Source organism: Giraffa tippelskirchi, chromosome 2 (assembly GCF_054371585.1).
Source record: "Giraffa tippelskirchi isolate mGirTip1 chromosome 2, T2T-mGirTip1v1.2.pri, whole genome shotgun sequence".
NCBI classification, from domain to species: Eukaryota; Metazoa; Chordata; class Mammalia; order Artiodactyla; family Giraffidae; genus Giraffa; species Giraffa tippelskirchi.
The window spans coordinates 215090415-215114967 of record NC_137276.1 but is presented as its reverse complement, the minus strand read 5'-3'; the positions used below and the strand labels follow the sequence as shown (position 1 = coordinate 215114967).

Below are 24553 nucleotides of genomic sequence, written 5' to 3'. Positions count from 1 at the left end.
GCTGCCCACACAGCAGGTCTAGAGTCCAGCACAGTGTTGGAAGGCCTTCTAGGAAGTTGAGGTGAACTGTGACTCCCATTGAGGGAAAGGATCCTGACAGCAGTGACTTAAGAAGAACATTTATTATTCTTATGGTTTGACTTGTTCTGAAGTTTCTTTTGGATTTTTTTTTTTCTTTTCTATTTCTTTTTCCTTCCCCTCCCCACCCTCATTGTAGTTGTTGATTTTATTGGCACTGTGAAATCTAATTAGGCTTTTGAGTTTTATTTTTTTTATCACACTTTTTATTGTTGTTATAAATTTCTGCCTCTACTTTGGGCTTTTGCAGTTCTATGAGTTTTCCTTTTTTCTGCTTCTTTCCTCTTCTTTTTTTTTTTTTCCTTTTTAAAAAATTTTTTAAACCTATTATTATTTTTTCTACATTTATACATTTGTTGGCTTCTCCTACTGTTCTTTTCCCCTTGCAGTTAATCTTTAATGTATATGAATCTTCTTTATCTACCCCTATTTTGCATATTTATTCTTTCTTTTCTTCTTTCCTTTCTTCTCAACATATTTGTTAGTTTTGTTTTCATTGCTTTATTCCCCAGTGGGCACCTTGTTTTAGTTTTGTTTTCCAGTTTGTGCTTTTAGTTAGTTTTGTTCTTAACTGGTAGATGTCCTATTGTACCTTATTTTTGTTGGACTGTGTTGATTTTGCTTATGGATGTGTATATATATATATGTGTGTGTGTGTATATCCATTATTTTAATAGTTATTTGCCTGATTTTGTAACTGCCATTTGTCTGGGGTTCATCTTTGGCTTCTCGTTTTGAGGTATGTGTTTTAATCTCATTTAATGCCATAAGAAACCACTTGTAGAATCTTTGTTCCTGACCAGAGATCAAGACCTGAGTGTTTGCAGTGGGAGCATTGACTACAAGACCCTAGACTACCAGAGAAATAACCCTAGGGAGTATCAAATAATGAGATTTGCCACAAAGGAAACCACTTGAATACAAGACCCAGCATCACCCAACCACCAGCAGCACCTTGTATCCAAACAACAAATAAAGCAAAAATACAAACCCAATGATCAACAGACAAGATTACCACCTCACTCACCCTTGCCCATCAGAGGAAAAACAAAACAAAACAAATGAACAAACAAAAAAAACTCAGCATAAATCTCATCAAAATATATGAAGCTTACACAAACCACTGCACCAACCTTACCAGGGTAGAAACCAAAAGTAAGAAAGAATTCAACCTTGAAGCCTGAGAAAAGGAGACCTCAAACACAGTAAGTTAAAAAAAAACAAAACAATGAAAAGGCAGAGAAACACTGACAAATGAAGGAACAAACTAGAAATATAGAAGTCCAAATACATGAGCGGAAATAGGCAAACTACCTGAAAAAGAATTCAGAATAATGATAGTAAAGATGATCAAAAACCTTGAAAACAGAATGGAGAAAATGCACGAATCAATTAACAAAGACCTAGAAGAACTAAAGAATAAACATGTGGAGACAAACAACAAAATTACTGAAATTAAAAATACTCTAGAAGGAATCAATAGCAGAATATCTGAAGCAGAAGAATGAATCAGTGAGCTGGAAGATAAAATGCTGGAAATAACTTCTGAAGAGCAGAGTAAAGTAAAAGAAAAGAAAAGACCTGAGGATAGTCTTAGAGACCTCCGGGATAATATCAAACACACCAACATTAGAACTATAGGGGTCTCAGAAGAAGAAGGGAAAAAGAAAGGTTATGAGAAAATTTTTGAAGAGATTATAGATGAAAATTTCCCCAATGTGGAAATGGAAATAGTCAATCAAATGCAAGAGCTACAAAAAGCCCCACACAGGATAAATCCAAGAAGAAACACACTAAGACACATACTAATCAAACTAACAAAGATTAAACACAAAGATATAACATTAAAAAGCAACAAGTAACATACAAAGGAAACCCCATACGATTAACAGCTGATCTTTTAGCAGAAACTTTGTAGGCCAGAAGTGAGTGGCATGATATATTTAAAGTACTGAAAGGGAAAAATCTACAACCAAGATTACTGTACCCAGCAAGGATCTCATTCAAAATTGATGGAGAAATCAAAAGCTTTTCATACAAGCAAAAGTTAAGAAAACTCAGTAACAACAAACCAGCTTTACAACATATGTTAAAAGGGCATATATAGTCAAGAAATACAAGAGAAGAAAAAGATCTACAAAATCAAACCCCAAACAATTAAGAAAATGGCAATAGGAGCATATATATCAATAATTACTTTAAATGTAAATGGATTAAATGCTCCAACCAAAAGACACAGATTGGCTGAAAGGATACAAAAACTAGACTAATACATACGCTGTCTATAAGAAACACACTTCAGACCTAAAGACACATATAGACTGAAAGTGAGAGAATGGAAAAATACATTCCATTCAAATGGAAAGCAAAAGAAAGCTGGAGTAGCAATCCTCATATTAGACAAAATAGATCTTAAAATAAAGAATATTACAAAAGATAAGGAAGGACATTACATAGCGATCAAGGATCAATCCAAGTGGAAGACATAGTAATTGTAAATATCTATGCACCCAACACAGGAGAACCTGAATACATAAGACAAACACTAACAGACATAAAAAGAGAAATTGACAGTAACACAATAATAGTAGCAGACTCACCCCACTCACAGAAATGGACAGATCATCAAAACAGAAAATTAAGAAGGAAACACAAGTCTTAAATGATACACTAGATGAGATGGATCTCACTGATATCTCCAGGACATTCCATCCAAATGCAGAAGAACACACCTTCTCAAGTGCATATGGAACATTCTCCAGGATAGACCATATCTTGGGTCACAAATCAAACCTCAGTAAACGTAAGAAAATTGAAATTGCATCAAGCATCTTCTCCTATCACAACACTATGAGACTACATATCATTTACATGAAAAAAACTGTAAGAAACACAAACACACGGATATTAAACAATATGTTTCTAAATAACCAAGAGGTTATTGAAGAACTCAAAAGGGAAATCAAAAAATTTCTAGAAACAAATGACAATGAAACATGATAACTCAAAACCTATGGGATACACCAAAAGCAGCTCTAAGAGTGAAGTATACAGAATACAATCCTACCTCAAGAAATACGAAAAATATCAAATAGACAATCTAACTTTACATCTAAAACAACTGGAAAAAGAAGAACAAAAAAAAACACAATTAGAAGAAGGAAATAAATCATAAAGATCAGAGCAAAAATAAGAGAAAAAGCAATGGAAGAAACAATAGTAAAGATTAATAAAACTAAAAGCTGGTTCTTTGAGAAGATAAAATTGACAAACCTTTAGCCACACTCATGAAGAAAAAAAGAGAGAAGACTCAAATCAAGAAAATTAGAAATGAAAAAGGAGAGGTTACAACAGACAATACAGAAATACAAAGGATTATAAGAGACTATTATGAACAACTATATGGCAATAAAATGGATAATCTGGAAGAAATGGAGAGATTCTTAGAAAAGTTCAACCTTCCAAGCCTGAACGAGGATGAAATAGAAATTATGAACAACCCAATTACAAGCAATGAAATTGAAGCTTGATCAAAAATCTCCCCCCAAAAGCCCAGGACCAGATGGCTTCACAGGAGAATTCTATCAAACATTTAGAGAAGAGCTAATGCCTATCCTTCTAAAACTCTTTCAAAAAATTGCAGAGAAAAGAGTACTTCTAAACTCATTTTACAAGGCCACCATCACCTGATACCAAAACCAAAGACAATACACAAAAAAAGAAAACTACAGGCCAATACCACTGATAAACATAGATGCAAAAATCCTCAACAAAATTTTAGCAAACAATTCAGCAACACATGAAAAACTCATACACCATGATCAAGTTGGGTTTATTCAAAGAATGCTAGGATTCTTCAATATACACAAATCAATCAATGTGATACACCATGTTAATACATTGAAAGATAAAAACCATATGATAATCTCAATAGATGCAGAAAAAGCCTTTGACAAAATTCAGCACCTTTTTATGATTAAAACTCTTCAAAAAATGGTCATAGAAGGGACCTACCTCAACATAGCAAAGGCCATATATGATAAGCATACAGCAAACATTATTCTCAATGGTAAAAAACTGAAAGCACTCCCTCTAAGATCAGGAACAAGACAAGGGTGTCCATTTTCATCACTATTATTCAACATAGTTTTGGAAGTCCTAGCTATAGCAATCAGAGAAGAAAAAGAAGTAAAAGGAATCCAGATCAGAAAAATATAATTAAAGCTCTCACTGTTTGTAGATGACATGATACTGTACACAGAAAACCCTAAAGATACTATCAGAAAATTACTAGAGCTGATCAGTGAATTTAGCAAAGTCACAGGATACAAAATCAATACACAGAAATCACTTGCATTTCTATATACTCACAATAAAAAATCAGAAAGAGAAATTAAGGAATCAATCCCATTCACCATTGCAACAAAAAGAATTAAATATCTAGGAATAAACTTATCTAAGGAGACAAAAGAACTGTACATGGAAAATTATAAGGCACTGATGAAAGAAATCAAAGATGACATAAACAGATGGAGAGATATCCCATGTTCCTGGATAGGAAGACTCAATATTTTGAAAATTACTATACTACCAAATGTAATCCCTATCAAATTATCAATGGCATTTTTCACAGAACTGGAACAAAAAATTTCACAATTCATACAGAAACACAAAAGACCCCGAATAGCCAAAGCAGTGTTGTGAAAGAAGAATGGAGCTGGAGGAATCAACCTTCCTGACTTCAGATTGTACTACAAAGCTAAAGTCATCAAGGCAGTATGGTACTGGCACAAAAACAGAAATACAGACAAATGGAACAATATCAGTTCAGTTCAGTCACTCAGTCGTGTCCGACTCTTTGTAACCCCATGAATCGCAGCATGCCAGGCCTCCCTGTCCATCACCAACTCCCTGAGTTTACCCAAACCCATGCCCATCGAGTCGGTGATGCCATCCAACCATCTCATCCTCTGCTGTTCCCTTCTCCTCCTGACCCCAATCCTTCCCAGCATTAGGGTCTTTTCCAATGAGTCAACTCTTCACATGAGGTGGCCAAAGTATTGGAGCTTCAGCTTCAACATCAGTCCTTCCAATGACCACCCAGGATTGATCTCTTTTAGGATGGGTTGATTGGATCTCCTTGCAGTCCAAGGGACTCTCAAGAGTCTTCTCCAACACCACAGTTCAAAAGCATCAATTCTTTGGCGCTCAGCTTTCTTCACTGTCCAACTCTCACATCCATACATGACCACTGGAAAAACCATAGCCTTGACTAGACGGACCTTTGTTGGCAAAGTAATGTCTCTGCTTTTAAATATGCTATCTAGGTTGGTCATAAGCTTCCTTCCAAGGAGTAAGCAATATAGAAAGCCCCAAAATAAACCCATACACCTATGGGTACCTTATTTTTGACAAAGGAGGCAAGAATATACAATGGGGCAAAGACAACTTCTTCAATAAATAGTGCTGGGAAAATTGGAAAGCTACATGTAAAAGAATGAAATTAGGATACTTCTTAACACCATACACAAAGATAAACTCAAAATGTATTAAAGACCTAAATGTAAGACCAGAAACTATAAAACTGAGGAAAACATTGGCAGAACACTTGATGACATAAATCAAAGCAAGATCCTGTATGACCCACCTCCTAGAATAATGGAAATAAAAACAAAAGTAAACAATTGGGACCATATTAAACTTCAAAGCTTTTGCACAGCAAAGGAAACTCTAAGCAGGGTGAAAAGACATCACACAGAATGGGAGAAAATAATAGTAAATGAAACAGCTGTCAAAGAATTAATCTCCAAAATATACAAGCAGCTCATACAACTCAATATCAGAAAAACAAATAACTCAATCAAAAAGTGAGGAAAAGACCTAAACAGACATTTCTCCAAAGAAGGCATACAGATGGCTAACAAACACATGAAAAGATGCTCAACATCACTCATTATTAGAGAAATGCAAATCAAAACTACAATGAGATATCACTTCACACCTGTCAGAATGGCCATCATCAAAAAGTCTACAAACAATAAATGCTGGAGAGGGTATGGAGAAAAGGGAATGCTTGTACTTTTGGTGGGAATGTAAATTGATCCAGCCACTATGGAAGACGGTATAGAGATTCCTTAAAAAACTAGGAATAAAACCATCATATGACCCAGCAATCCAACTCCTAGGCATATATCTTGAGGTAACCAAAATTGAAAAAGACACATTTATCCCGTTGTTCATTGCAGCACTATTTACAATAGCTAGAACATGGAAGCAACCTAGATGTCCATCGACAGATGAATGGATAAAACAGTTGTCATACATATGCACAATGGTATATTAGTCATAGAAAGGAATGCATTTGAGTCAGTTCTAAAGAGGTAGATGAACCTAGAGCCTATTATACAGAGTGGAGTAAGTCAGAAAGAGAAAGATAAATATTATATACTAATGCATATATACAGAATCTAGAAAAATGGTACTGAAGAATATATTTGCAGGGCAGCAGTGGAGAAACAGACATAGAGAACAGACTTATGGACGTGGGGAGAGGGGAGGAGAGGGTGAGATGAATGGAGAGAGTAACATGGAAACTTACATTACCATATGTAAAATATATAGCCCACAGGAATTTGCTGTATGGCTCAGGAAACTCAAACAAGGGCTCTGTATCAACCTAGAGGGGTGGGATGGGGAGGGAGATGGGAGGGAGGTTCAAAAGGGAGGGGATATATGTATAACTACAGCTAAGATTTGACAGAAAAAGCCAATTCATGTTGAGGTTTGACAGAAAACAACAAAGTTCTGTAAACCAATTATCCTTCAATTAAAAAATCAATAAATTTTTTAAAAATGTACTTATTATATGCTTTTGAATTCAGCAGCTCCATAAACAATAAGGGACCTTATGAAAGATGATTATTTTAAATTTTTGAGATAAAATTATAAATGCCTTGAAGGAAATACTGCTCTATTAGATCTGTTAGTATTCTAAGCATAACAAAGTATGAAAAATATACCCAGCACATCTCCTTTAAATGTTGAATAAATATATAAAGAAAATATAAAATAACACTGAAACTAGTAAAAAATATTCAGCCGAATTACCAATATATTGATATTTAAAAATCTATTCTAGATGAACACCATTGGGGATTATAAGGTGTCTGAGGTGCACTCAGGGAAGTAATTTCAGATGTACTCCTAGGTCAGACAGTATTTAAACTGCTTAGGTAGGAAAAAGCCACTGTCATTGCATGCGTCTGCTTTTCTGTGATAACAAAAGACTCTAAGATCTCAGGGCTTAACAATGCGCTTTATTTCTTATCTATGGTATGTGTTTGCACCTGAAGATCAGCTGTGACTCAGCTCCACACATCGTCTTCATGATGCTGTAGATAAAGAAGTTCCTATTACAGTCATGCTAGCTTCATGGCTTCGCTTGTGGCACAGCTGGTAAAGAATCTACCTGCAATGTGGGAGACCTGAGTTCAATCCCTGGGTTGGGAATATCCCCTTGAGGAGGGAAAGGCTATCTACTCCAGTATTCTGGCCTGGAGAATTCCATGGACTGTATGGTCCACGGGGTTGGAAAGAGTCAGACAGGACTGAGTGACTTTCACTTTCACTTAGCTTCATGGCAGGAGGAAAGCCCAAGAGAAGTAACATGTGATTCTTCTTGAAGCTTGATTTCCGTACAGTGTATATTACATTTTCTTATATTCCCATAGCCAGAGAAAGTCACATCAGTTGGGTTTAGTTGCTTAAACCTTCTACTGGAAGCACCACACTTCACATGGCAATGAGCAGTGGTATATAACCTCTTAAAGGGAAGCGAGATAAATACTTGTGAAAAACTAAAATATAGTAAGAAATTCATAGAGGGAGTTAAGAAAAAAAAAAAAGATCCTTAATATTTGGTATTGCTGGCCTTATAAGCCAGCAAGAATTTCTTTTAACTAACTGTTAATGTGTTGGAAGACAAAAAAATGCAAAGGAAAATCTGTAAAGAGTCAACATTGGAACAAAGAGAAGACCTTTTTCCAGAACCAGGACTTGGCAAGAAATCAGTGAATGTGAAGAAACTGTTGACTGGAGTATTTGGTTGGAACTTCAATATACTTTGAGGTGAAAGGAGTTGAAAGAGGTCCACAATGAATTTTATCAAGGATAAAATAATTTTACCAAGGATAAAAATAAGTAGCAAATAAGAGAGGCATGCATTATAAATTGGAGAGAAAAAGTATATAATTCATCAAATACTACAATTGAACAAAAATAAGATAATGTGGATAAAGTTAGTGTCTTTATCACTAATTTATGCAACTTCACAAGTTTTCACTGAAACAACTTCAAGGGATTTTATAAGAGATAAATAATAAAGGATAGTTTTAGAAAGGGCTCAAGCTTTAAAAGGAGCTGGTAAGCAGGGCACGAGTCAATAAGACTGGAGAAGAATGATTTTTCTGACTGTATATAAAGGCAAAATGTGAAAGAAAAGCACAGTCATCTGCTGGCATTAGTCAATGTATTCCCTTCACAGGGTCCAGCTGAATCATCCAGAAGGTAAATAAATCAATGGTTGATTTTGTGAACACTTATTTTGGAGAACAGTGGTTCTAGGAATTCTAAGATATGGGAGCTTGTGACCATAACAGGGAAAAATGACTAATAAGAAGAACTGGAGATAAAGTGATGTTCAAGCAAAGAAGGTCAGATTAGTACGTGAGAAGAAAAGTAGGATGTAGAAGGAGGGTGATTAACTTGGAGAAGGTCAGTGTGATGCAGTCACCAAAGGACATTATATACATGATTGATGTGAACTGTACAAAAGAACACGTGTATTCTTTTTGTATCCAGTATTTATCTCTTTACAAGCCCTGAAATAATAAGTATAGATAAAGAAATAAACATTCCAGTTTGAATGTAGATCACGATGAACTCGATGATTCAAACTTTGTTAATTGGACCCACTCATACCCAAATAATCCTTTCTTTAAAATAAATGTCATGACATTCAAACTACCACAGATAATCTAATGTGGAAATAGAACATTCACAAATGTACTAAAAGAAATTACAATAGCAGAATGGATAATAAAAGCTTAATATGCTACATCTTCCAGATGACATTTCCTTTTTATCGTAAGTCTCAAAATAGTGTTTTAGTATAAAAATATATGCATAATATTACATATGTGCTCAGTTTTTCAGTCATGTCCAACTCTTTGCAGTCCCATGGACCGTACATAGCCTGCCAGGCTCCTCTGTCCATGGAATTTTCCAAGCAAGAATACTGGTGTGGGTTTCCATTTCCTACTGTAGAATTTTACATAAACATACATACATAACATGGGCTTCCCAAGAGGCTCATTGTTAAAAAAATTCACCTGCCAACACAGAAGCTGCAGGAGATGCAGGTTCAATCCTTGGTTATGGAAGATCCCCTGGAAGAAGAAAGGGCAACCCACTCGGGTATTTTTTCTGGGATAACCCCATGGACAGAGGAGTCAGGTGGGCTATAGCCCATGGTATCGCAAAGAGTCAGACATGACCAAGCATCTGCACACACACACACACACACACAAATATATAACATACAATCATAGTACCTGTTTATATAGTGCTTACTATAAACTTAGTCCTTTTAAAAAATCTTTACATGTATTAACTAATGTTATAACCTCCATTTTCATAAGAATATATTGAGCACAAGCTCTTGCCTATGACAAAAAACACAAAATTTCCTACCTTAAATTCTTTCAGAAACAAAGCACAGTAGACAGTTAAGCCAATTAATTAAGAAACAAAATAGCCACTTAAGTTACCTTTGTTGATTGTATATAATAAATGCTCATAAATAAAAATACAAAAATATAGATATGTATTAATATATATATAGAGAGAGAGATAGATACAAACATAGTACACATCTCCATATTTAAACATATTATTCTTCATCTTCACTAAAATCTTCCTCTTGGGTTGAAGGTCAAAACCTCCACTGACTATAGTAGTCTCAATAAATAACAGATTTTACACACCAAAAAAAAAAAGGCTCTGAAAATCTTCTCTTGGGAGGCCTGGCACTTTGGCCTCATCCTAGAGCATGTTCAGTTTCTACCTACTTCCCTAGTTTCTACCTGGTCTATTCCATTATTTTATCCATGAAATTGAAAGTGAAAATGCCAGTCACTCAGTTGTGTTTGACTCTTTGTGACTGCATGGACTACAGCCTGCCAGGCTCCTCTGTCCATGGAATTCTCCAGGCAAGAACCCTGGAGTGGGTTGCCATTCCCTTCTCCAGGAGATCTTTCCAACCCAGGGAGGGAACCTAGGTCTTCTAAATATCAATTAATTATAGACTTACAGAAGAGAAAAAAAAAATCAGTGATTTAGTATTCTTTTTATCTTTCAGCATGAAATCTGTTGTTAAAACTACTTTCACTCCAGGAAAGGAAAAAACAAATAACTCTTTTTGATCTATTTCTGGTGTTGTTTCCCAATCTCTTTAAAAAAAAGTGGAGAGATAGCTAATGGTGGAAGGGGCATAGGATAGGGAAGAAGACATTGATTAATTTTTTAGTCTCCCAGTCCCAAGTGATAGAAAACTCACGGCTAACTCTTTAAATTCATATTTTGTCCATTCCAAAAGGAATGAGTTACATTTTGGTTATAGTTTATGTGATTACGGTTGTTTCTAACTCAGTTTAAAAGACCTGAATTTGTTCAGAAGAACAAATCAAAGTACATTTGTGTAGTGTTACTAATAGAATTTCTGTTTGGCTACAGCACAGGTTACCCAGACTGAATCATTAGGGGAGGTAGCTGATGATCATAAACAGCTTCCTATGCCATGAAGAATGCTTCTGATTTTGTCTTGAAAGTAATGGGAAATACTGATAATTTTAAGTATTGGAAGGTTGGTAAGATAGAAAAGTTGAAATTGTAAGATTAAGAGCAGAGAAAACAACTTGCGGTCACTCAAGAAAAATAAAAAAAGAAAAACAATTGGAAAGGGCAGCACTCTTATGGAAGGCATGATAGGAAAAGTAGAGTATATCTGATAGATGTTAAAGAAATAGAGTGTGCACCTTGGTAACCCATTAGATTATCAAAGTGGAGATAATTAGGATAACATTAACATATTACTGGCCTCACAGAATAGTATGTTAACGCAAGCAGGCAGTATAGTAAAAGAAGCCAAATTTGGAGGAAGAGATGTCATCTTGATGTCAAAAATTTAGTTATTAATGTCCATTAAGATTTCAAAGGGTAACAATGAATTTAATTATTACATTAGGGAAAATCTATAAATACTGTTAATTAGATTAGTCTAAGCAAGTAACCCCTGTAATTTAGAAGCAAAATCTAGTATTGTACTTTACTATATTTCATTTGACATTCTTTCAACAACTATAAAAACAGCACAAGGCAACTACTCCCTTATAGACTCTTTGTAGAAGAGGATAACAATATTAAATAATTCATAGATCTTGCCCTTAAGGTGCTTTCCAAGTGGTGCTAGTGGTAAAGAACCTGCTTGCCAATGAAGGAGACGTAAGAGATGAGGGTTCAATCCCTGGGTTGGGAAGATCCCTTAGAGGAGAGCATGACAACTCACAGTCTATTCCAGTATTCTTGTCTAGATAATCTCATGGTTAGAGATGACTGGCGGGCTACAGTCCATAGGGTTGCAAACAGTCAGACACAACTGAAGCAACTTAGCATGCATGCTTGCCCTTGAGGCTGCAGTGCAGCAACAGATGCTATATTATAGGTGAGGCGACTTCCTCCAGGGATGGCAGAGGTTTATTAGTCTTAAGTGCTGAGCTTCTATGGTTCCCCTTTTAATAAATATATTGCTAAATGCAACAATAAAATACATACAAATTATTCTCTGCTTACCATTAACAATAACAATGATATCACGGAAGTCAATTTCTCCCCTAGCCTCCACTCTTCCTTCACACCTGTATATACCTTCATCACTTTTATTGATGCTGAGAATCTGCAGATTATTGTTGGCTAACATAGCGAACCGATCTGGAAAGTAAGCAAAGGGGAGGAAATGATATCAGTAAATGAAGGCAGAGTCCAGCATGCTCTAAATTGCTAAGTATTAAAATATGGCACTTGTCTGACACTATCCAACTTTTCATCAACAAACAAATTTCAATTTGAAAGTAAAATGTAATTTCATGACTTCGATTTTTCCACTCTATAACTACCTTGTTACACCTTTTTGCAAAAATACATTCAAGAGTTTATTTCCACATAAAATGGTTAAGCTATTATTTTCCCTTGGTACTCTGAATGCAGAAAAGATACACAAAAAAACAAAGCTAAGAAATTAGATATTACAGACAAGAAGACATTTTGACTGCAAATATGTAGCATCTCGGGGATGGAAATGGGTTAGAGAATTGATTGAATATTCTTCCTCACACAATAATTAAACCAATAATTGCACATATCCTGAGGAGGTAGCTAAATATATAATAATATTCAACTCATGTAGAGGACATATAAAATGATCATATTGCAGATTTATTTGAAAGATTTTTTCTAAATGCAAGATAATCCATTTTAGGAAGGAACAGATTAGACTCCATTACTTTTATCTCAAGATTCCATTTTATGTGTGAGTGTATGCACATGCATACGTACAAAAATAGCTGTTATAGGGCATGCATTAGGTGATTGCTTGAAATAATCTGGTTAGCCTAAGCAGCATCTCAGCCTGACAGTATTTTCCATAATGCCTGGTCTTAAGATTTTACTCATCATAATCTTGTTGCAGTCTTAAGAACTTTTCCCTTGTTATCAAGTAAAGAACATTATTATATCCTGTTCTATTCTGAAACATGTTATAAAGGTAATATCCTAAATTTCATTAATTAATTCATTCATATATAACATCAGACATGATGTTGGCTAAGTACTGTATTTGAGCACATTGGTGGATAAGAGAAACACATCCTTGACCCCCTTGGACCTTTTGGTAAGGCAGAAATATCTTTAAGATAGCCACCTATGGATATCTACTGTTAAAAAGTACTTCTTGGGGCTCTTCCAGTATTTACTACTCTTCCCCTATCTGTTGGCTTAATAGAAATGTTAGGGCAAACAAAGAAGTCACATGAGAAAGTAATCTCCCAGCATCCCTCAACCTGGATCACTGAATGAATGCAATGGGTACAATTCTTGCCTCTCATCCTACAACCCATTGGACTTCACGTGAGTGAGAAACTGCTATGATATGAAGCCATTCATATTTAGGGTTCATTTTCTTAGCAATTCCTTAAGTCATAGTAGAAGTTTGGGGTTTAAAATACAAACAAGGGAATTATTAGGCTATATTAAAACAGGTAAGAATGTGGTAATTGATCGTCTAAGAGACAGGTAATAAGGAATGAAAATTTGGAGATTCTGAAGCTTCCTCAGAGAGAAAATACCAATTATTAAGCTACACATACATAATTTTCAGTTCAGAAGGTTTAAACTTTCCAAAAATATCTATTTCATCTTTCAGTTGACTTTGAGATGACATACAAAAATGTTTATACAGATGCTTTTTCCTGGGAATTTTCTCACCAAAGAAGAGACTGGAGAGAAAGAAAGGCAATCGGCAGGAAATACGACATATAGTAAGGACTGGAGGAACTCAGAAATCCTAAAACTTCATGATATTTCAAAGCAAATTTAAGAAATATTCTATTCAAGTGAGTTGCTGTAAATTAGAATGCGAACTATACAAAATAGATTTTAATGACCCAGACAACCACAATGGTGTGATCACTCACCTCGAGCCAGACATCCTGGAATGTGAAGTCAAGTGGGCCTAAGGAAGCATCACTATGAACAAAGCTAGTGGAGGTGATGGAATTCCAGTGGAGCTATTTCAAATCCTAAAAAATGATGCTGTGAAAGTGCTGAACTCAGTATGTCAGCAAATTTGGAAAACTCAACAGTGGCCACAGGACTGGAAAAGGTCAGTTTTCATCCCAATCCCAAAGAAAGGCAATGACAAAGAATGCTCAAACTACCACATAATTGTACTCATCTCACACGCTAGCAAAGTTATGTTCAAAATTCTCCAAGACAGGCTTCAATAGTACATGAACCGTGAACTCCCAGATGTTCAAGCTGGATTTAGAAAAGGCAGAGGAACCAGAGATCAAATTGCCAGCATCCGTTGGATCATAGGAAAAGCAAGAGAATTTCAGAAAAACATCTACTTCTGCTTTACTGACTACACTAAAGCCTTTGACTGTGTGGATCACAATAAACTATGGAAAATTCCTAAAGAGATGGGAATACCAGAGCACCTTCCTTGGCTCCATAGAAATCTGTACGCAGGCCAAGAAGCAACAGTTAGAACCAGACATGGAACAATGGACTGGTTCCAAATAGGGAAAGGAGTATGTCAAGGCTGTTTATTGTCACTGTGCTTATTTAATTTACATGCAGAGTACATCAATCAAAATGCTGAGCTGGATGAAACATAAGCTAGAATCAAGATTGTGGGAGAAATATTAATAATCTCAGACATGCAGAATGACACCACCCTTATGGCCGAAAGCAACAAGGAACTAAAGAACCTCTTAATGAAAGTGAAAGAGGAGAGTGAAAAAGCTGGTCTACAACTCAACATTCAAAAAACTAAGATCATGGCATCTGGTGCCATCACTTCACGCCAAATAGATGGGGAAACAATGAAAACAGTGACAGACTTTACTTTCTTTGGCTACAAAATCACTGCAGATGGTGATTGCAGCCATGAACTTAAAAGACGTTTGCTCCTTGGAAGAAAAGCTATGACCAATCTACACAGCATATTGAAAGGCAGAGACATTACTTTGCCAATAAAGGTCCATCTAGTCAAAGCTATGGTTTCTCCAGTAGTCAGGCACGGATGTGAGAGTTGGACCATAAAGAAAGCTGAGTGCCACAGAATTGATGCTTTTGAACCGTACAGTTGGAGAAGACTCTTTGAGAATCCCTTGGACTGCAAGGAGATCGAACCAGTCAATCCTAAAGGAAATCAGTCCTGACTATTCATTGGAAGGACTGATGATGAAGCTGAAGCTCCAATACTTTGACCACCTGATGAAAAGAGCCTACTCATTAGAAAAGACCCTGACGCTGGGAAAGATTGAAGGCAGGAGGAGAAGGGGTTGACAGAGGATGAGATGGTTGGATGGCATCACCGACACAATGGACAAGCTCTGGAATTTGGTGATGGACAGGGAAGCCTGGCATGCTACAGTCCATGGGGTCCTAAAGAGTCAGACACACTGAGGGACTGAACTGAACTGAACAAAAGATGTTTGAAGAAAGCACTACTTGAGTCATTCATGCGCAACTGGATATTGGGAGTACTTAACTATTAAAGACGATCTATTTATTTCATTTATAGACATCCAAACATTCATTATTGCAGAAAAGAAATAAAGAAAGTCATAATACTCAATAAGGTGTCTGCTTTATGTTTCTTTAAGCAGGTTATTTTATAAGTCCCCTTTTCTTCTCATTCTACAGCAACTGAGTGGTTTGCCACATCTACTCTTATGCCTTTCTTCAATCAATATTTTGATGATTCGCAATTTTTCTTCAGACCAGATGATTCTTGTGATTCCAGAATTGTTTGAGTCATCTAGATATATACACTTAGAAGAGCTGTAAATAATTCAATTTCAGTATATGTAAAATTTGGCTATCTCCACCTAAAATTACTCCCCGTCTCTGTCTTTAGAGGTTTTTACATTGAGCTAGCTGCCCAAGGCAAATTCTTCGAATCATCTTTGATTTCTCCAGTACCCTCAATCTGCATATCCAATTAAACCCATATCCTATCACTTCTCCCTTTATCACTTCTTAGTCTAAAATCTCCATTTCCCTCAGCAATTATTTCATTCAGATTTGAACAATTCTCATTGCCTGGAGCTTTGCCTTGACTCTCATCCAATTCATTTTCCTCACTGAAGCACTAATGTCCTTCTCAATACATATTAGCTCATGTCACTGCCTTAATTAAAACCCTCTAGTGATGTCACCTTTGGATAAATTCTAAAAGCCTCCATAGAGATGTCAAGGCCATGTTGAAACTTCTCAACCTTCTCTTCCAGATTCCTTTCCTATTAGTCTTTATTTAAAAATCTGAGTTGTATTTATCCATTATTATAAGTATTCTAGTTGCACTTATTTGTAAAGTTTAGTTATAATGAACTTGCTTCAGTTCTGGAACATGCCACTCATGCTTTCACCTCTGAGCCACTGCATATGGTGTTCTCTCCATTTGAAAAGTCACCACTAGTCTTTAGCTGGTTAATCCCCTTTCATCTTTAAAGGTTGCTTTTCACTGTCAGCAGGCATTTTGGATACTTTCCTCTGCCCTAACTGATTCAAGTGCTCTTTCCTTATCATCTTCTATCACTGCACTTTCCTTATCATATACCTCAACATATCTTGTTTTCACAATTTATCCACTGATACTTTTACTACAGTATTAACATATTAAGGGCAATAGACTAGTTCATCATTTTAACTATGAATCACCATCACTTAGGACAATAGATGAAACATAATAGGTACAAAATAACTGTTGAGTGACTTTTTATTAATATATTGGAAGTAGATTTCATATTTTTTTTCTGACAAAGAAGATTTTATCCATAGCTCTTGATGCAAAAATGGTACTTAGTTAGAAAATGTTCAAACCATTTAGGAAATTTCAGAGATAGCTTTCAGAATGGCTAAGAGTGAATGGGCAACTTTGATATCATACCCTTCTATCAAGGTTGACACTAAAAGTCAAGATATTCAACTTTCTAACAAAATGTCACACTATCACTTTACTACCTAAATGCTTGGATTCTCTAGCAAATCGATTTCTTTCAACAAACAACATGGAACACTTTCACTTCAAGTAGTCTGTAGGAGTATTACTTCTGCATATTTGTCAAACAGCTGCTACCAAAAGCATGGTTAATAGATCAACATTTCCAAACCTTCATTGTTTCATATTGAGCCTTTAAATTTTATTCCTGTGCCATGTTAAGGCTTCAGAAAGTTATCTGGACATACTGCATTATTCTAAATCCCCATATATGTTCGAGTCATTATTATAAACCTAAATTTATTTTATTAGTTTTATTAAAAGAATCATACATATATGAAAATCTGAAGAATATTACTTCTTATAAATTACTATAAATGTAAAAATTCTTCAATAATAAAGTATGTGGCAAGTTTCTTAAATATTAAAAGATTATAAAAGTGTGTCCATCTTTACAATTCCCCTACATTCTTTACATCCCAAAGTAAAAACAAATTTTACAACTTAAAAAAAAAATCTACATTGCTTTCCATGAAACTCAGTGTTAAGTTTCTATGTTTAACTAATTCCCAAGAAATAAAAACTCAATGAGAAGGAACAAGAAAAATAGACATTATTTACTGAGTATCTGATATAAAGTTAAATATTTCTTCATTCACTTAACAAATATTTACATGTCTGTTTTATTTAAAATTCTAAACATTGTTCAAAATGCATATAATAGAGGATACACACACACACACACACGCGCGCACATATATATATATATATATATATATACACATATATATACACATGCATATATGGACCATAGAGAAGGTTGGGCACCAAAGAATTGATGCTTTCTAAGTGTGGTGCTGGAGAAGACTCTTGAGAGTCCTTTGGACAGCAAGGAGACCCAACCACTCAATCTTATAAGAAATCAACCCTGAGTATTCATTAGAAGGACTGATGCTAAAGCTGAAGCTCCAATACTTTGGCCACAAAGAGATGCAAAGAGACCCTGATGCTGGGAAAGCCTGAAGGCAGGAGGAGAAGGGGATGACAGAGGATGAGATGGTTGGATGGCATCACCAATTCGATGGACATGAGTTTCAGCAAACTCTGGGAGAGAGTGAAGGACAGGAAAGTCTGGCATGCTGCAGTCCATGGGGTTACAAAGAGTCAGACACAACTTAATGACTGAATAACAATGCTGGCTGATTCACATTGTGTGTAAGGCAGAAACTAACATAACGATGTAAAGTAATTAGCCTCCAATTAAAAAATATTTCAAAAATTTTACAAAAGGATACGATAATTTATTATTTAAGATTAAGAATATGAATTAGGTACAGAGTAGTTAGAAAAGCTGTTCAAAGCTTTCAGTTCAGTCAGTTCAGCCACTCAATCCTGTCCGACTCTTTGCGACCTCAGGAACTGTAGCACACCAGGCCTCCCTGTCCATCACCAACTCCCAGAGCCTATTCAAACTCATGTCCATCACGTTGGTGATGCCATCCAACCATCTCATCCTCTGTCATCCCTTCTCCTACCACCTTCAATCTTTCCCAGCATCAGGGTCTTTTCTAATGAGTTGGTTCTTTGCATCAGGTGGCCAAAGTATTGGAATTTCAGCTTCAGCATCAGTCCTTCCAATGAATATTCAGGACTGATTTCCTTTAGGATGGACTGGTTTGATCTCCTTGCAGTCCAAGGGACTCTCAAGAGTCTTCTCCAACACCACAGTTCAAAAGCCAAGGAAAGTGTAGAGCCATGATGGAATTCCAGCCTCACATCATTTAATCGTGGGGTCTTGCTGCTGCTACCAAGTTGCTTCAGTCTGGGAAAATGTATAAGCATAGCATAGAAGCATTAGCCCTCCATCAGTAGTATACTTGACCATCAATCTTTGCTTTGTGGCTTTTCTTTTATGTGTATTAAAAAAAAAAACCTCATTTTCAAAACCTTTTATAATTAAAATTTACTGTATAAATATGTACACTTGAAGTCTAAGATTAAGTAATCTGAAAATGTTTACACATTGTCAATTAACTGCTATAAAAGTATTGCTTTCTTTATTATTGAGGGAAAAGAAGCAGAAAATATACAGTTTACTCATGCAATTTTATTAGTAAAATCTAAAGCAGTTGTCTGAAAATAAAGATATGTCTCATTGACTTATGACAATAGAAAAAACAGTTTTAGTCAGTAACTAACAAGCAGTGAAAATACCACACCCAGAAAAATTCTCTAAAATTAAAAAATAAATTGACTATAGTGATCATGAAATATTCTCTGTATATATTCAAAAACAGAAACTATCTGCTTTCTCTCCTTTATGCTGTAGAAGTTTCATTTCTTAGAAACAAAACAAAATCATCCAAGATAGAAAGTACTGAATATTTTAAAAGATTCAATTATTTTGTACCTCTCTGCAATGCAGGTGCAATGAAAAATATTCTAAATTGAAAATACTCCCAATTCACAATGGTAAAATAGCATAATGTAAGCAAATTATGCATTCAATTTCAGACATCATATTATTCTGGAATTTTAGCTCAGTCTGAATCAAAATCATGAAGACAATTGGAATGAATGTACTTTTCTTACAATTATCCACATGCATCTTACCATAATATTTAGAATATGTAAGTATCTTTGAAACAACAGTGCCAGGAAAACTAATAGGACCCATTTAGATATATTTTCAGCTTACATATAATAAGCCTGTGGGATCAAGTCTGAATTATAAAATGTAGAATTTCAGTAGATCAGGATAGATTCCTTTATTTATTCAGTATCCTTGAACTTGGGCTTTCCTGGTGGCTCAAATGATAAAGAATCTGCCTGCAATGCAGGAGACCCCTGTTCAGTCGAGGAAGATCCTCACCCAGGGAATGGCAACCCACTATCTAGTATTCTTGCCTGGAGAATTCTATGGATGGAGAAGCCTGGCAGGCTACAGTCCATGGGTCACAAAGAGTTGGATACAACTGAGTGACTATCACTTTCACATTCTTGAACTGTTTGTATATAAATTTTTCTTGACTAAACCAGGGGTCAGGAAACTTTTTCTGTCATCTCCAGAAAGTAACTATTGTAGGCTTTGTAGGCCAAACCATCTGTGTCACAGTTGCTTAACTTTGTTCCAAAGTAGCCATAGACTGTATGTAACGATTGGGTTTGGCTGTATCTCCATAATACCTTAATAAAATAGCAGAGGGGCTGAATTGAGCCTAGGGCCATAGTTTGTCAAACCCTAGTTTAGAGCTCTGATGTTCCCTAAACAGTTGTTTGATACTTAGGGTCAAGCCAATTGCTATATTTACTCAGGCAGATTCAGTCTTCTTAAAAAAAAAATTGCAATATTGTTAGAACATATAACTTAGGGAGTTACCAAAATACTAACTGTCGGATATAGCGGTGACTTCCTCATTATGATACAACCAGCTGACGATAGGTGCAGGGGAGCTGCTGACTCGGCAAACCACTTCTGCATTCTCTCCTTGTTTGAACTCTTGAGGAGATACCACTTCTCTGAAAGTGAGTTTTTCTGTATAAGAAAGTAAAACAAACCAAAGAAGTATTATTGCTCATTCCCCTCAATAACATATTTCAGAATCTTTGTTTATGGATGCTGTAATAAAATAATTAGATAAATCTAGATTGTTTAAAACTCTACCATACCATCTGATTCTCCTACCCGATCCTAATAAAATCCAAAGTCTTTACACTGCTATACGAGGTCCTATATGAACTGGAGTCTATCTCACAATTTTTGATCCTGATTTTTCTTCTCTTCTCCTAATCTCTACACCAGGCAGTTCCTTGAACACTCCAGATTTGTTCTCATTCTGGGCATTTGCACTCTCTTAAATTCCATCAAATTTTTGCCCAGTCTCCACGTGCAAAATAGTCATCACCCTCTATTTCCAAACTACTTAATTTCTTCCCTATAGGATTCTATAGCATATATATCTAGCATTTATACATTAGTTTTAGCTTACTTTTTGTCTTCCGTTTCTACCTACTAAAATGTTAGCACCAAGTGGCCAGTGACATTTTCTGTTTTAGTCACTGATGAGTCTTTAGGAATTAGAATATTGTCCGCCATATAGTAGACATCCATAAGTGTATCAAATGAATGCATGGATATGGATATTTATGGTTAATGAGAAATTTTCACAAAAGTAATTCATTGTTCTTGCTAAGAAAAAAAAATTACCTTTACAAATAAAACACCAGGAATTTTCCTTTGTATCATTTTAAATGAAACTTCTTTCCAGATACTAGTCTATGAAATGATGTTTTCAATTTAGTTTTTTGTTATTTATGAAATTAGTACAGCAAATGAGCATATAAAGAAGTAAAACATCCTTCTTTGAGGAGTTTAGAAACTAAGAGGAGAGAGAAAAAGGTCAAATCAGGACAAATGAAGACAACAATGTTCCAACAGAATGTCGTCATCTTAGGAGGAAGTATTGCTATGGCACTCTTTTGGCCCTTTTTTTCAACACAGCTGTAAGGAAGACATGACTTATGAGCTAGCATTCTAAAATTTTTATAGTTTTTCACTGGTATAAATGCTAACTACCACAAATTAATTGCAAGGTAATATTCTAGGCACATTATGCATGAATTAATATAGTCCTCAAAGCAACACTATATATGATGTAAGTACTACTATTATACCCATTTTATAAATGGAAATTGAAAACAGAGAGGGTACCCAATTGCTCAGGACCACAGAAGTCAGTGACGGAACCTGGTTTCAAAACCAGGGAATCAATGATCTTCAGTTTTCCTAAACAGGTTAGGATTTCTGAAAGTAGGAATGAGGCATTAATCAATTTCAAGTCATAAAATGAAGTGTAAGTATAGAAAACATTGCTAATTAAAACACCTGGAGCTAAGAATCTGGTTAGAAATTATTCTTCTTTATATGAGTTTTCAACTTTTTCTCTGTCTAAAGTCTGTCAACTGATCCTTCCCCAATTCTCATTCTAAACTGGTCACTGCTGTCACACAGGTAATTTTCTCTAGTCATGAGCTTTTAAAGTGAAAAAAGTATTCCCAATAAGTTCCATAATGCTAAATAAACTGGTATCTATTACCCAAGAGATTCTTAATGGCATCAGAAAACTAAACATTTTCATCTATATTATTTACCCAATAGAATTGGCTCCATCTATATATTTATAATCCACTGTAACCTATTATCTGTCTTATTTTAGAAATATACTATGGTAAAATATAAATAAGCTGATATCTGTAAAAGTCTTATTATACACTGTCCAGTACAAAGTTAGTTCTCAATGAGTAGTAGCTTCTATTGTTAAGTGCATTTTAATTTGAATTTTTATAAGAATGTATAATTTCAATCAATAAAACATAAATACATGACTTACGGTAAATTTCCAAAACAACTGTAGCTTCTTGTGTCTGTCCTTTGGCATCTGTTGCTTGGCAACGATATATCCCTGCATCTTCTATATTTGCATTGTAGATGGTTAATCTTGATCTAATACCTTCCTTTTGCACTGATACCCTCTGTGTGGAAATTATCTTCTCCCCTTGAGGATTATACCAGTCTATACTCTCAGGTTCACCAATTGCTGCAGAGAGCCATAGAAGAGAAATGTTTGAAAATATGTTTCAAGTGTTTGTTTTGATATTGGCATTTACTATTATGTAACAACTTTAACAATTTAGAATAAAATGTAAACAGAAGACTGAAAATCTGAAAATCTTACAAAATTGAAAGTAAACACAAATGCTAGCACACATGTTCATCCTTATTTATCCAACACTGAAGATTAAATCTCGTCTGAGTAAGCCATGGGAAATGGGTTTTCCAGTATGGTATTTAAGCTATAATAGAGTAAACTTTGGGGCTTCCCATATGGCTCAGTGCTAAAGAATCCACCTGCAATGCAGGACTCGAGGATTCAATCCCTGGATCAGGAAGATTCCCTGGAGGAGGGCATGGCAACCCACTCCAGTATTCTTGCCTGGAGAATCCCATGGACAGAGAAGACTGGTGGGCTACAGTCCATAGGGCTGCAAACAGTCAGACACTACTGAAGTGACTTAGCACATACATAGTGTAAACTTTACCACAGTGATCTGTGGATTAATATACTGAAACTGGCTTGGCAACTGAGCCCAAAATACATTCCATTTGATAGACATGCGTGTGCCTATTTGCGTCCGACTCTTTAAGACCCCATGGACTGTAGCCCACCAGGCTCACCTGTCTATGGTATTTCTCAGGCAAGAATACTGGAGTGGGTTGCCATTTCCTTCTCCAGGGGCCCTTCCCAACTCAGTAATTGAACCCTCATCTCCTGTGTCTCCTGCATTGGCAGGTGGATTGTTAACACACTGAGCCATCTCCAGTAGACATAATCTAAATTGAAACACGATTATGAACATACTTTCATCTGCTCAATTCCTTCTGATAGAGTCAGGAAATAACACTCTCCCCACCATACAGCAGAGTTCATAAAAATGTAAATCTTCTATAAAATAAACTTTGGCTTTTGTTGATAGAATTTTGAATTAATCTCTCAAGTTGTTAAACTTGAATAGATAAGGCCAATGACTATTTTTCAAATGAACCCCTAATCTTCTCTTTTCCCAACTGAAATGAGTATTTTCATCAGATTCTGAAACTGTTAACTATTTAATCATATGATAATTAGAATGTATTGAAACGATACTTATGGTGGTAGGCAATTACAGCCAAATCATTACAGGGTAAACATTTATTTAAGTTTTCCAATTCAGAAGCCAGGTTATTATCCTCTTCATAAAAGCTGAAGCTTCCCATGTTTACTTTTAGACACCAAAAGGATGTATTTCACCTAATTGTTTGTGAGATAATTTGTGGAAGCAGCATGCACTATTAACTCAAAAGTATCGGAGAAAAATGCATAAAGTTAACTAACATCTTCTGGGACTTTTTGAAGAAAATTGTTCCCTCTCATTCTCTTTTTCCCCAAAAGATGGCTTTAGAAACAAATTATCTTCCTTCCTATATCAAATTAGACATGATGAAGAAAAAGTATGAAAGAAGTTTAGTTAAACCTTGAATGATCTTAGTTATGTTATATTCAGTTTTTCTAAACAGAACCATAAAACCGTAGTAGTTACAGGGTAACTCATTTGGGGGAGGTATTTGTTTTAATTCCCTCTTCTTCCATCACAAAGTTACAAAGGAATCATTTAAATTTGCATTACTTTAAATTTGAGAAATACAAAATCCTCATTTTATACAGTAAATTATATAGGATATTTCTGTGAAATATTTTGGACATTTTCATTCTTAATGATATGGAAAAAAATTATTTATCATAGAGAGTTTATTCTGGATTTTCATAGCACAATCATAATTCTTTCTTTTTCTGGCAAATCCAATAAACAGCAATTTCCAATAAAAATGTCCATGTTATATTGCTGATAATACTGGGCTAATGGGAAAATTAATAAGTAGAACTAAATTTATATTCTTGAAAAGGTAATATAAATATTCACACATGTGACACATTTGTGCTTATTTCTGTGAGGATATGACTGAGCTCAGCTAAATCGTGGGAATTGGGACCCTTTCACTGAGATGCTTGCACCTGAAAAAACGTCTCCTAGAGCAAC

General features: G+C 35.4%; 1 protein-coding gene across 2 annotated transcripts in view; it reads right to left on the bottom strand.

Annotated features, from left to right (window-relative positions):
* The window catches only part of NCAM2 (neural cell adhesion molecule 2), a 522399-nt gene that overhangs the window by 175458 nt on the left and 322388 nt on the right, over positions 1-24553 (bottom strand). For both annotated transcript variants that reach the window (XM_081573615.1, XM_081573614.1), the window contains exons 3-5: positions 22309-22515; positions 20310-20453; positions 11986-12123 (exon numbers count right to left, since the gene is read on the bottom strand). In XM_081573615.1, the coding sequence (XP_081429741.1) occupies positions 11986-12123; positions 20310-20453; positions 22309-22515 (489 nt within the window). The remainder of the gene's footprint in view (positions 1-11985; positions 12124-20309; positions 20454-22308; positions 22516-24553) is intronic.